Source organism: Rhinolophus sinicus, linkage group LG03 (assembly GCF_036562045.2).
Source record: "Rhinolophus sinicus isolate RSC01 linkage group LG03, ASM3656204v1, whole genome shotgun sequence".
Lineage (NCBI taxonomy): Eukaryota > Metazoa > Chordata > Mammalia > Chiroptera > Rhinolophidae > Rhinolophus > Rhinolophus sinicus.
Window position 1 is genome coordinate 44,010,916 of NC_133753.1, and position 13,621 is coordinate 44,024,536.

At 37.8% G+C, this 13,621-nt stretch overlaps 1 protein-coding gene across 3 annotated transcripts in view; it reads left to right on the top strand.

The window, feature by feature from the left end:
- AAGAB (alpha and gamma adaptin binding protein) overlaps positions 1 to 13,621 on the top strand; it is a 46,763-nt gene that overhangs the window by 9,987 nt on the left and 23,155 nt on the right. For all 3 annotated transcript variants that reach the window (XM_019725617.2, XM_019725616.2, XM_019725618.2), the window contains exons 2-5: positions 3,473 to 3,663; positions 3,843 to 3,939; positions 4,278 to 4,367; positions 7,246 to 7,329. In XM_019725617.2, coding sequence (XP_019581176.1) covers positions 3,473 to 3,663; positions 3,843 to 3,939; positions 4,278 to 4,367; positions 7,246 to 7,329 — 462 coding nt within the window. The remainder of the gene's footprint in view (positions 1 to 3,472; positions 3,664 to 3,842; positions 3,940 to 4,277; positions 4,368 to 7,245; positions 7,330 to 13,621) is intronic.

Below are 13,621 nucleotides of genomic sequence, written 5' to 3' on the forward strand. Positions count from 1 at the left end.
TAGGGGAAATGAGTTCACCAAGGAAGTGAGAAAGTAAACAGGAGTTGCTGGAGACTTGGTGGCTGTGTAAAACAGCTTCTCAAACAGGGAAAGAGATTTATACTTGCACTTAAAATTGAGGGAAAGGTTTATATTTGCTACTGGATCTGGGTTGACATTTAACTTCTCTCATCTGAAAACACTACAAATTAACTGTTTTAAGCTGTGAAACCAAGTTTGTAGTAACAGACCCAGCAATTAATCATCTAGTATGTTCATCTCTTAAAAAATGATGTATTACAGCTCCACCAGGTGGCTGCCAACAGTGGGAATGAGCCAGGCTGACGTCCACCAGGAGGGAGAAACGGCTCCGGATTGCATTTGTGCACCATATCCACTACATCAAATTCAGTTTAATAAAGGGCAGAGGAGAGACTTTTGCAGGTTTTTCTAGGAAGTCTGTCTGGCAACCCCTCCACCCCCCCAAACACACACACTAGATCACTATGACTCACTTTTGACATCTAAATACCTGAAACCCATACACCGTTTTCTGATGCGTAATTGGGCTGCAGGCTCATGTGTTGTGGTGCCCTCGTTCTGACTCTTATTTTTGGTTTACATAAAAGGGGAAAGGGTACTGCAGGCTTCTGCCCCGTAGACCCTCGAGTGCGATCTGGCTCAGATGCTAAGTATCATAATGTGTGATGCTTCACAGTGCAGTAGGAAAGACTGCTGGTGACCTGAATTCTGTTTTATGCTCTGCTCCTTTTAGAAGGTGGCTTCTTTTTTCTGGCTTTCAGTTTTATCATCTGTGAAATGAGTGAATATATACTGGCTGATCTCCAGAAACTCTTAGCCATGTGCGTAAGCGTTGGAGTGATTTTGATTTTAATTTGGAAAAAAATAAACTTGTTAAACATTTGAAATCAAATAGAAAAGATGAGGGAGATGAACTATATTTAGTGTAGATATTTACATTTTTTAAATTAAGCTCTGCATTATGATATTGATGATGAGAACTGGAATGAAGCAGTCTTCAGTATTCTCCATCTAGTTCTAATACGGCACAGATGTGGTAATAAAGGCCATATGCAGCCTTGCTGAAAGTATCAGATTAGATATAAAATGTTAAAAATAAGTAAATTGAGGTATCAAATTGTTTTAGGCAGCACAAAGAATTTTAAAAAAAGTCCAGCTACTAAAACATTGAACGGTGTAATTTATTTTCCCAATTTGTTGGTTCTATTCTCATCTAGGTTTTTTGGTTCTATTCTTGAGGTTTAGAGAAAAGAGAAAGAAATAGCTTCTTTCTGTGTCCTAAGTAAATATCTTAGTTATTTGACAACCAAAGATAGTATAAAATTGAAATTTTAAGTGCTCTGAGTACCACTTGTTGGTTTGTTCTTTTGTATTCTAAACATTGATTAATAAAATGAACCATCCTCCATACATTTTAACTGATTTTATTTTTTCATGTTAGGTGAAGACACTGTCTTGAAAAAAAGCCATAACCCAAATTTTATTCCAGTTTTTAACAATACAACCAGTTTAGGAAATACCACTGACTGTAGTGATGATATAGGTACTAGTCCCATGGTCCTTGTACTTTCCCCATTGACAAGTGAATTTATTATTTTGCTATTTCTGCATTCCCTTTTAAAAAAAAAAAGTGAATTCATTATCTAAAAAAATTACCCGGGAATGAAGACTGACCCATATGGTGGCTCCTCCTACCTTTTTAGAACAATCAGGTTCTATATTTTTGCTACTATCCTTGTTTTAGTTTGCCTTCTTCCATATGTGCTTTTATTGGCATATTGCTGTGCCACCTGCTTGGAGTTGGGAGTATTAACTCTGAGTGCAACATAGACTGATCTAGGAGTGTTCTTTCCTGTGAGACATTCAGATGAAAAGAGAATCTTTGATTTTACTAACTTACGTGTTTTTCCGGCTTATTTCCTACCTGAACTTGTCATAAGGCTCCGTGAGGACATTGTATCTGGTTGCTATGGAATTGATTGATAATTAATAAAGAGTATGACTTTAGGTAGAAATTAAGCAGAGAGAACTGCTGCTTTCTTAAAGAGACTGGATAAACTCAAGAGATGCAAATATTGGCACAGACCCTTTATTAATTTAATAATTCTGGTTTTGGTGGAAAATTTTAGAAAGTTAGTTTTAAAGTCTGCCTTACCTCAAAGGTAAAGTCTTCAATTCATTTTAAATTTAATTTTTTTTGTTTAACAAGTTTCATGTTCAGTTCCTCCTAATAGCCACATGATGAAAGTTTACCAATGAAAAAGACACACATACACACACAGACTTTATATATGATTATACGTTATTCTTAGCAGTTGCTTGAACTAAATAATTTTCCCAAGTCTTCTTGTTGAGTAAAAACTATGGCAGTGTTCCAAATACATATTTTTAGCTCTGGAATTTAAATTTTAATTTCTACTTTCCAGTGTCCTAACTGTGAGTTTGAGAAATATTTTACGTGTTCATCTTATTATGCATTGAAAGGAGTTTGTGGCCATTTTGCTGTACATTCTTACAATTACCCAGTTAGTGGCATGTCATTTTATTTATCTAAGTTCATTTTCCACATCTGTGTAAAATGGAGGTTGTGGGTATGGGCATGAGACGGGGAGTAGGTTAGAACAATTTCTAATGTCTCTTCCAGTTCTCAACATTTTATGACATTATAGAAGCAAAATGCTTCGATGGTTCCATGACCACATCTATTTTTGTCCATCATTGACTTGGCCTGTACTGTAAGAATTTCATTAGCTGTACCCATGCTGCATGTGGGTTTCTGAAAGATTTAGTTATATTCTAAGTCATTTAATTTGCTTGGCTATTATACGTTTAAAATTTGCCCGAAGTGTCTTTGTCAAACAAGAATTTGAGTTGGCTTTCAAAGAATCTGAACATAAATGGAATTGGAGTCATTATCAGTATCCATTCTTTTACTAGTTGAATTAATGTGTAAGCATTTGGCCCAAGGAATGTGTGTAACTCTTCATTTTATTAACGGGTTAGCCTTAATGCCATATTCCTCTTGGCTTGCAATAAATACGGAATAGTATGGGCATGAGTAGAATCCCGCATTCTTTAAGATTCTTATATCTTCCATCTCCCATGAAGTCCATAAGCAGTAAAACAAATACAGCTGTCATTCTATCTCTCCTACTTGCTCTTTTCTAGGAGTTTGGTTAGATGACTATTTTGTTCTCTACTACTATCTAAATCTAGTCAGAATACTTTTTGTGTTCTTAAAGAAAAGAGCCAATGAGTTATATTATGTCACCATTACTTCTACAATCTAATGATCAGAGAAGAAAACGCCCTGATAAATGTGAGGCCCTTTGAAATCCTTGCACGAAGGGAAGCAGCCAAAGTACCATATTAATCTAGTATCTTATTGGGAAAATTGCCCTGTGTCTATTGGTTTTGCACTTGCCATAGTGATGTTGTGTCATTTATTTAGATATCCTTGGAACAGAAGATCTTATTGTGGAAGCGACTGCTAGTGATGCTGTGAGATTTTATCCTTGGACCATTGATAATAAATACTATTCAGCGGATATCAATCTATGTGTGGTGCCAAACAAGTTTCTTGTCACTGCAGAGATTGCAGAGTCTGTCCAAGCGTTTGTGGTTTACTTTGACAGCACACAAGTAAGATTTTGTTTTCCATGGACTCTTGAATAAGACATTATCTTGGGCTTTCTTTCCCCCACTCCCCATCCCCCACCCCACCCCACCCATACCCCCCCACCCCCGCCTTTTCTATGAGTGAGTTCTCTTAATGTCTCTTTTTCTGGCTTTGTCTGTATGTTTGTTTTGCCTCCTCCTAGAAATCTGGTCTTGACAGTGTCTCCTCATGGCTTGCACTGGCAGAAGCCTGGTTACCTGAGGTGATGATCCTGGTCTGTGATAGAGTATCCGAAACTGGTAAGACACCTGGATGGGACACACACGTTTGCCATTGCTTGGTAAACAGTACATTTGATCCCTCAACTTAGAATAGTACGTCACATGTGACTGTATTACTTTACAAAATATTTTCAACTATTTCTTTTTGGAATCTGGCAATATTTCCTTTTTTTTTTTTTTTTTTTTAAGAATAGGCACTTTGGGTTTGAGAAATCGTTTTCTTTCTATTGCTTTATCTTGGATACCTTTAGAATAACATTGACATTAATGGAAACAAATTGAAATTTGTGGAGAGTATTGCGGCAGTATTCATGTTTTATTTTTACATATAAAGATTTTTTTGCATATTGTTTTAGGTGTAAACCGACAAAAAGCTCAAGAATGGTGTATCAAACATGGCTTTGAGTTGGTAGAACTTAGTCCAGAGGAGTTGCCTGAGGAGGATGGTAAGTGTTTATGGCAGGGGAAAATATGGCATTTGGATTCAGATATGAGATTATTTAATTCAGGGAAGAAGAATCACACGGAAATTTAAAAAACAATTTTTCCCCCCAGCTGTTTGAAAAGATTTGTGCAGAATCCATTGATGTGGCTTTACCTTTAATGGAATAATCCATTTATTTGGTTTCACTATCCATTTTAGGGTTTTTGAAATGTTGTGTGTTTTTCTTATGGATAAAGTGAGAGGATTTCTACCTTAATCTTAGTCATTTCCCCAATCTCTTATCCATTCTCCATGGGGGAAAAAGGAGAGTTCAACCTATATTCATAAATAGGTAAAGTTTATGTTACTTGTTTTGACTTCCTAGTAACCTAACACTGAATTCCCATAGGGGTATGTCAGTCTTATTTGTATATCTTTTGGACATTTAAAACCAAAAACAGACCCAGAATGCCCTCTTGGGGTAGCTCTGCCCTTAACTGCCTTCTGCTGCAATCTGGACTTTCTATTTCTTCCCCCTTGTCATTTACCCACCCCCATGTGTCTTCTCATCTTTACTCCTTCCTAGTACACCTAGGCTAGCTGCCATGGGATCTACCAAGATAAGACAGATTTTGGCCCACCAAAAGGTTATAGTCTGGTACAAGAGATAAAACATGTATACAAATAGTTGAATTACCAAGTGGGACATCATAAGTATTATAAAAAACTATTGGTACTGTGGTATTTCAGAGACAGAAGAGACTATGTCAAAGAATGAATTGGCACCATGAACTCTCACATGTCAACTGTTCCTGGGGAAGAAATGGAAAACATACTGGAATTGTATTTAGAGGACTGGTGGGGACATGGCATTGAGAAGATGCCACTTGTTCCAAAAGACATTTTAGGCCAGGGCAACCAATACAAGTTAAGCTCCGTAGATAGGATATAAGTAATCATTACACAAAACATTTTTTTTTAAAGGAATTAAGAAATGTCTTTCTATGTTACGGCTTATTTAGAAGTTTTCCAAAATGTTACCGTTGGCAATAAAACCCTGCCAGAGAAGAAGAGGACTGAAATAAAAGGCTGGTTTTTCTCCCTGTACCTTTTCAAGAATTTTGAAAATTAACAAGTACAGTTCCTTCTTCCGTGTTTTTCTGGGTCCCCTAAAACTTGTGCCCTGTTCTGTGTATGTGAGCGTGTGTGCAATTACTTATATCTGGTACTAGAATGTTCTCTTCTTCCCGTTGTCCTTGAGCGTCGACATTTGAGTCATTTATTTAAATCTGTTTTCATTTTGGAATCTCTGCTCCTTTATGCCACTGCACTTCTCCTTGCTCCTTGTCTGAACAATGTTCTTGTATTAATTCAACTTAAGATTGATTTTTGGCATATCATCTTTAGGTAATGTAACTAAAACCTGCCTAGAATTTTTTAATGCAAACAGTTATCAAGCCACATACCCTCATCCTTTATTTGCATGTATTATTCAAACATCAGTTGGAGACTTTATGCTCTTTATGCTTGTTTGTATAAAATTTCATCTTATTGGCTCTTTATTTCAGATCATATTTTTGGTTCCTGGTTATATCATTTGAAGTATTAGTTATTCGTTCAAGAATTGAATCATTCATAGTTAAGATAAACATGCCTTTTATTTCTTCACTTAAACATTAATGATGATAAACTCGTTTTTATAGGGTATTTTCAGTTTAACCCTCACCGTATTTCTGTTACGTTGATAGGCTGGTATTCCTTAAATGATTCATCAGTCTGTCAGTTACTAAGTGCCTGCTCCGCTGTCTTTCAGGCGCTGTGTTAGGCAGTTGGGATAGTGAACCCAGTAAGACATGATTCCTGCCTTCAAAGAGTATCCAGCCTAGAGGAGAAGGTTACACAACTAAATCATCAGTTCCAATGCATCTTTCCTCCAGGAGAGGTGTGCACGGAGTAGTGTCATCCCCACTTTTTTTGAGAAGAGCAGGAACAGGCCAGGAATAGGCCAGGCCACGTAGAGACAGGTTCTATGTGGACTGTGCTCTAGAAACTCATAGGAGAGAGACTTCTCTTTCAGCCACATGCAGTCTTATAATAATCATTATCTGAGGGATCTCCATTTCCTTTATACACATTCATACCTCCAGTGTAGCTAAGAATACCACCGTATTACTGGTTTGCTAACGGATGAACACCCTGTTGTTTAGAGTAGTATCGATGAAATTCCAGAAGCAGGGCAATACCAATACTAAATTAAGTAAACTAAATTGTTGGGTTTTTTTTTTTAGTGATGCTTATCCTCTCTCCTACACTCTGGTTATGGTAATTTTATTTCTCACTCTTAAACTGTCTTTCTCTGATTAAGAAGTTCTTCTCCAGATATCTCTTATAAACTATGTACTCTCCCACGATTCTATAATTAATACAAACTAGCATTTTCAGGAGAATATGAGTAGATGCCGTGTTTCTCTGAAAGTAAGACCAGGTCTTATTAATTTTTGCTCCCAAAAGACGCGTGAGGGCTTATGTTCAGGGGATGTCATCCTGAAAAATCATGCGAGGGCTTATTTTCTGGTTAGGTCTTATTTTCGGGTAAACACGGTGCCATTGGTGAAGCAATGGGGATGATGTTCGAATACGTATAAGCCTATCATATTGTGTGTTTTCGTCATTGTTTTAGTTTCTAGAATATTCTTATCAGGAGCTCTAAGCTCTGTATTTGCTTTATTTTTTTCCGTATTACATAAGTTATAATGTGAAGTAACAACTAAATGAGCAAAATAATTAAGCCACAGTTATTTAAAAATATGGCTTGGGGGATATATATACACACATGCATATATGTACGTGTATGTATAAGTGAATGTGTAAATACATATCTATTTTACCTCCCTGATTAGATGACTTTCCAGAATCTACAGGAGTAAAGCGAATTGTTCAAGCTTTGAATGCCAATGTCTGGTCCAATGTAGTGATGAAGAATGGTAAGTAACTTGGGACTAAAAGTCCTAAGGAGGTTTTTCTTCCTGGGCCTTGTAAGTTTTAAATTATTCGGATATATGTGGAACCATTAGGATTATATGAAATCCGTAGATTTGGTCCATTTTAAATCCCCAGTTGAAGCAAGAGCCAAAAGTAATATCTCTAAGAATTTTTACTATATGTTTATTAGTTAATTCAGTAAGCATTTAGAGCTTACCTGTGATAATACCTAGCATTGTCTTTGGCTTTGAGGAGTACCCCCAATATTGTAAAGCATGACTCTCTCCTTAAGGAGCTCCTAGTCCACCTGTGGAATCAAAATGTGCAGTTTGCAAATGCTAGGTCCCCATGCAAGGCTGCCTGAGATGGTGCAGAATGACTGAGAGAAGCAGTAAATTCCAGGAGGTCAGAGGAGTGGCCTTTGCTGTGGGCTGGAGGATACAGAGAGAGCTTCAAGGAGAAAGCGGGTCTTGGCAGTAGCCTTGTGATTGGTGAAGGGGGAAAGTGACAAGCAGGGGAGGAAGCATGGCACCAATCATAATGGCTCTATAGTCTAGGGTCGCTAGTGGAATCTCGCCTGGCAATTGGAGCTAGCTTAGAAGAGAGAAGAGCTGAATGCTAGGCAGGAGAATCTGGCTTTTTAATGGTAGGAACTGGTGAATCACTAGAGATTTTTTAACAAGAGAGTCATGCAAAGAAGTTGGCATCTTTGAAGGATTAATATCATGGTGGTATGCAGGCGGGCATGCAGGTCTGGAATCAGGGAGACCAGGCAGCTGTTGCAGTCTCACCAGTGAGTTGTTGGGGCCTGGTCTCACATGGTGGCCCTGGCCAGGGGTGGAAAGCTGGATCTCAACTACAGTATGAAGCTGGTAGGCTAGTTAGTGCACATGCGCCTCTGGTCTGTATCAGTTGGCTGGGGCCGCAGTAACAAAGTACCACAAATTGGATGGCTTAGAACAACAGGTATTTATTGTCTCACAGTTCCAGATGCCAGAAGTCCGAAATCAAGGTGTCAGCAGGGCCATGCTCCCTCTGAAAGTGATAGGGAAGGATCTGTTCCAGGGCTCTCGTCTCGCTTCTGGTAGTTCTTTAGCTCGTGGCAGCATAACTCCAGTCTTCACGTGGCATTCTTCCTGTGTACTGTCTATGTCCAAATTTCTTCTTTATATAAAGACAATAGTCATATTGAATTAAGGGCCTGTCCAACTCCAGTATGACTTCATCTTCACTAATTACGTCTGTAATGACCATATTTCTAACTAAGGTCACCCTCTGAAGTGTTGGGGATTAGAACTTCACCAAATGAATTTTGCGGGGATACAATTCAACCCATAACAAAGTCCTTTAGGAACTGCTGGCTGAGTAGTGTTTTTCTCTCTCGTAGCTCTTGGAACCTCAACAGGTATGCTGTGCTAGGGGAAACACTATAGACGGGAATAAGAAAAATCATATTTATAGTGAGCTAACCCAATCTTCCCCGAGATAAAAGGGCAAGTGGCAGATCGGTTTTATAGACGTAAAATATTTCATGTCAGTTTTTGGTCAACACTTGCGTGTTCAGTGAGACTGCGCGCTTTAGATCTGTTACCAACCGCGTGATCATTCAGAGGCTCCTTCTGGCATTGTAAGGTATCCCTTCCTCCTTCCCACTGGATTCTTTCTAGAGGATGTGTATGTAGTGTGTCTGCTGCATTGAATTGCAAAGATATGAGATACTATTGTATTGCAGTAGCATTCGGAATCAGACTCTGATAGATCTAGAAAAATTAAGGACATTTTAGTCTCTGTTGTCATCTTCCTGCTACCAAAACAAACTCAAACTCAAATTGAGGCTTGGTCGTTCCCATCTATTTATTCAGCAAATCTTTGCTGAGCATTTATCATAGTGAGACCATAGCTTCACTATAAAAATCTGTTTAAGGTATGGTACATAAACTGAATCGATTTGGAATAAAATTTTATTCAGTGATGCTTATGATATTTATGAGAACTATTTTCAGAAAAGCTTATTTGGCTTCAATCACTTTTTGAAACATCTGCCTCCCAAGTTGATACATTAAAGAAGTACTGCCTTGTAATTTACATTTGTGGCTATAAATTTAGAGTTTGGACTGAACACATTTTATTACTTTGGAATTATGGTCAAAGGTATTTTCTGAAAATATGCCATTCTACAAAGTGACAAGACACACTGGATTTTTCATGGCTCTTTGCCCTGGAGTATCTTTGCTTTCTTCTTTTTCGATAGTGTTGGTACATTGGTTTGCCATCAACCAAAAACCAAAATATTGCCATTAGCTTAATTCCACGTTTAAGAGGATCCTGGCCTGTGTGGTATGAAGGAAACCTAACTGTCTTCTTTCTAGGAGGAGCCTTAGATACTGAAGTACATAAGTGTCACTTGGATGTAGCCCAGGTCCTAGGAAGCATGAAGGACGTAGTTCTACAGCCCCACGTCTTAGAGACAAAGCTCTATGAATATATGGTGGGTCCTGTTACTCTCCCAGGGCGACCTGCCTCCCGTGCTCTTTGCAGAGCCTCGCTTTGCTGGTGGTCTGTGTGGGGGCCCAGTGAACTGCACCTTTCTCTCCGCAGGCTTTTCTTGAATGTTGTCTCCCAGCAGGTGCTCAGATTGGTTTACTTATTTTAGAGGGCCTCTCCATCTTCTCTACTTTTTCTCTTTCATTTCCACCCTTCTTTTCTCTTTCTCTCCTTTTAATTTTCTCTCACTTTTTAAAAATTGTGATTAAATGTACATAGCATAATATTTACCACTTTAATTATTTTTAAGTGTGCCGTTCAGAAGTATTAAGTACATTCACATTGTTGTGCAGCTATCACCACTCAAAGCTTTTTAAACCCAAAAAACTTTTTTTAATCAAAAAGTTGGTTGACAAAGTAAAAAAGGATATTAGAGGTATTCTTTTTCTTTTAAACAGGAAATGCATCCAATTATTTTATGAAGGAATACATTTGAGAATAATAAGAGAAGTAGCATGCATACCTAATTCATTTTAAGGCTAGCTTAACATGATCCAAACTCCTAAAGATAGTATCAGTAAAGAAAATGATTAGAGGCTATCTCATGTGTGAACGTAGATGCTGTGATTTTAATCAACATATTAGTAATTGTAACCCAGAGATACATAAAAAAGAATATATCATGACCTAGTAGTTGGGTTATTCCAAGAACGTATCATTCTTAATATAAGAAATATCTGTTTAAATTACCACATGAATGGGTTACAGTGGGGGAAATCATATGATTATTGCAATCAATGAAAAAAGCATTTAAAAACTTCAGAACCTATGCAGAGGGGGGAAATAAACTGAACAAATTAGAAATGGGCCACTGTGGCAGAAATTGATAATCTGTCATACAGTAAATAGCATACTAAGTGTGAAATAGGGAAATGTAGAGAGTGATGCCACCTCTCACTTTCAGGACACTAATGACCAGTTTTTTTGTTTGTTTTTATTAGAAAAATTACTATAATCAAAATTGATTCTTGGGAATATTACATTTACATTGCAAATTTCATAACCCAAGTAATTTGGGATTATGTATCTGTTTAGTAGTTAGCAGTAATGAAACACCAAAGTTATACCGATCTTTAATTTTGTACTGATTCAGAAAAAATACTAGTTTGAAACTAAAAAAATCTGTTTTAAGTGTGCTCAGTTTGAGAAAAACAGTCCCAATACTAGTAAGAACTATGAAAATTTAGCTGTTATAGCATATAGCTCTAAAAATGTACAAATCTGACTCAGGTTTTATTTCTTTGCAGTTTATTGTCCACTTGGCATTTAAAGGCCACGTACTTAATCTGGAAACCTAGTTAATTAAAAACTTAGAAATGGGTAGCTTCCTTTCTCCCCTCCATCAAGGTAAAGTGAATGTTTTTCCTAAATGGGAATTCATGATCTAAATGAGTGGCCAGCTCAGACCTACCTTATTACAAGTCTGAACAACTTACCTGGTTATAGGATATCCTAATAACTTTTATCTCTACTCTCTTCCTTAAAAGTTAGTAATACACAAACAACCAAAGAAAAGGTAGGTTAGTTGGACTTCATCAAAAATTAAAAACTTAAATGTGCTTCGAAGGACACTCAGGATACTGAAGAGATAACCCTCAGAATGGGAGAAAGTATTTGTAAACCATATATCTGATAAGGATCTAGTATCTAGAATGTATAAAAACCTCTTATAACTCAATAATAGAAAGACAGCCCGATTTAAAGATGGCAAAGGAGTTGAATAGACATTGTTCCAAAGAAGATACACAAATGGCCAGTAAGCACATGAAAAGATTCTTAACATCCTTGGTCACTAGGGAAATCCCAACCACGATGAGATACTACTTCACACAATTACAAAGAGACAATCACAAGTGTTGGTAAGGACATGGAGAAATTAGAGCCCTCATATACTGCTGGTGGAAATGTAAAATGGTGCTGCAGCCACTTTGGAACAGCAGTAGTTGCTCAAAAAATTAAACCATATGACCCAACAATTCCACTCATAGGTATGATACCCAAGAGAACTGAAAACAAATACCCCAAAATTTGTGCACACGTGTTTCTAGCAGCATTATTCATAATAGCCAAAAGTGGAAACAACTGCTGAATTTGAAAAAACTACTGAAAACAAAATGTGGTATAGTCGTGCAGTGGAATAGTATTCAACAATTAAAAGAAATGAGGCATGGATGCATGCTACAACATCGATGGACCTCAAAAACATTATCCTAAGTGCCAAAAGCCAGACACAAAGACCACACATTTTATGATTCCAGTTATATGAAATGCCCAAAATAGTTAAATTCATAGAGACAAAGTAGATTAGTGGTTCCCAGGGACTGGGAGGAGAGATTACTAATGGGTACGGGTTTCTTTTTGGGGTGATGAAAATGTTCTGGAATTAGATAGTGATGGTAGTTACACAACTTTTTTAATACAAAAACAACCAAATTTTGCACTTTTAAAAAGGTGAATGTTATGATACGTGAATGATAATAAGAAAGAAGGAAAAGAAGGAGGGAGGAAAGAAAGGGAGGGAGGGAAAAATAGTACCATTGATGATGGTAATGGTGGCAGGGATGGATGGCGGGAGTAGAAGGACGCGAGGAGGTAGTGTCCCATTGTATGGAAGCCACATCTCTTGCCAGTTGTCCGTGAAGTTGATCTCCGTGCATCGCTCCCAGCTTTGGCTGCACATTCACTTCACCTGGGAAGCTGTCAAATCCCAGGCTGTCAAGGCCTCACCCACACCATTTATCTCAGAAGGGAGGGACGGCAATAGTGTTTTTTTCAAGTGCCTCAGGAATTTAAATATGCAACCCTGGTTGAGAAGCACTGACATAAATGATAGGCATCCACTAGTTGAGTAAACTGGCATTTTGAAAGCTGCAGTAGCCCTCTGACTGACTTGTTTTCTCCTATTCCTAAATCACATCATAGTCACTTGTCTCTCCTCTGATTTAGAAAGCCAGAGGAAGGGGATAGGACTGTGCCCAGTGTAGAGTTAGTTGCCTAGAGGCAAAGAGGAAAATAGTGGGCACTGCCCTCCATACTTCCTCAGTCCTGTTCCCAGTGCGGGCTGGTATCAGGTCAAGGTCACCAGTGCTTGTATTAAACAGCCCTCTTTGATCTGAAAGAAATAATACAGCCTTTCTAAGTAGCTATGGTGTTTCCCTGAAAATAAGACCTAGCTGGACAATCAGCTCTAATGCGTCTTTTGGAGCAAAAATTAATATAAGACCCGGTCTTATTTTACTGTAATGTAAGACTGGGTATAATATTATACAATATTACATAATATTGCATAATGTACAATATGATATATTTAATGTAATATAATATCAGGTCAAATTAATTTTTGCTCCAAAAGACATTGGAGCTAGGTCTTATTTTCGGGGAAACAGGGTAACTGTCTGGGGGCATAATTGAGACCCTGGGTGTTTCTAGGCCATTTGAGTAGTTTTTCTTCTGTCGACCTCAACTCTCATTCTAGTCCACAATCTAAGATGTGTTTTCAAGTCTTCGTTCATTCGTTCATGGAGCACTTACTGTGTGCCAGGCATCGATCTGTGTACTTGGGTACATCAGTGAAGTAAATGAACAAAACTTTGTGTCCTTGTGGCGCTTTCATTCTGGTGGCGCAGTAGTCAACAGACAATACGAGTGATTGGTAAGTTGCACAGTGTGTTAGAAGATAATGAGTGATATGGAAAAAATAATTAAGCAGGGCTGGGGTATTGAGATTGCCCTATAGATTGCAATATCAAA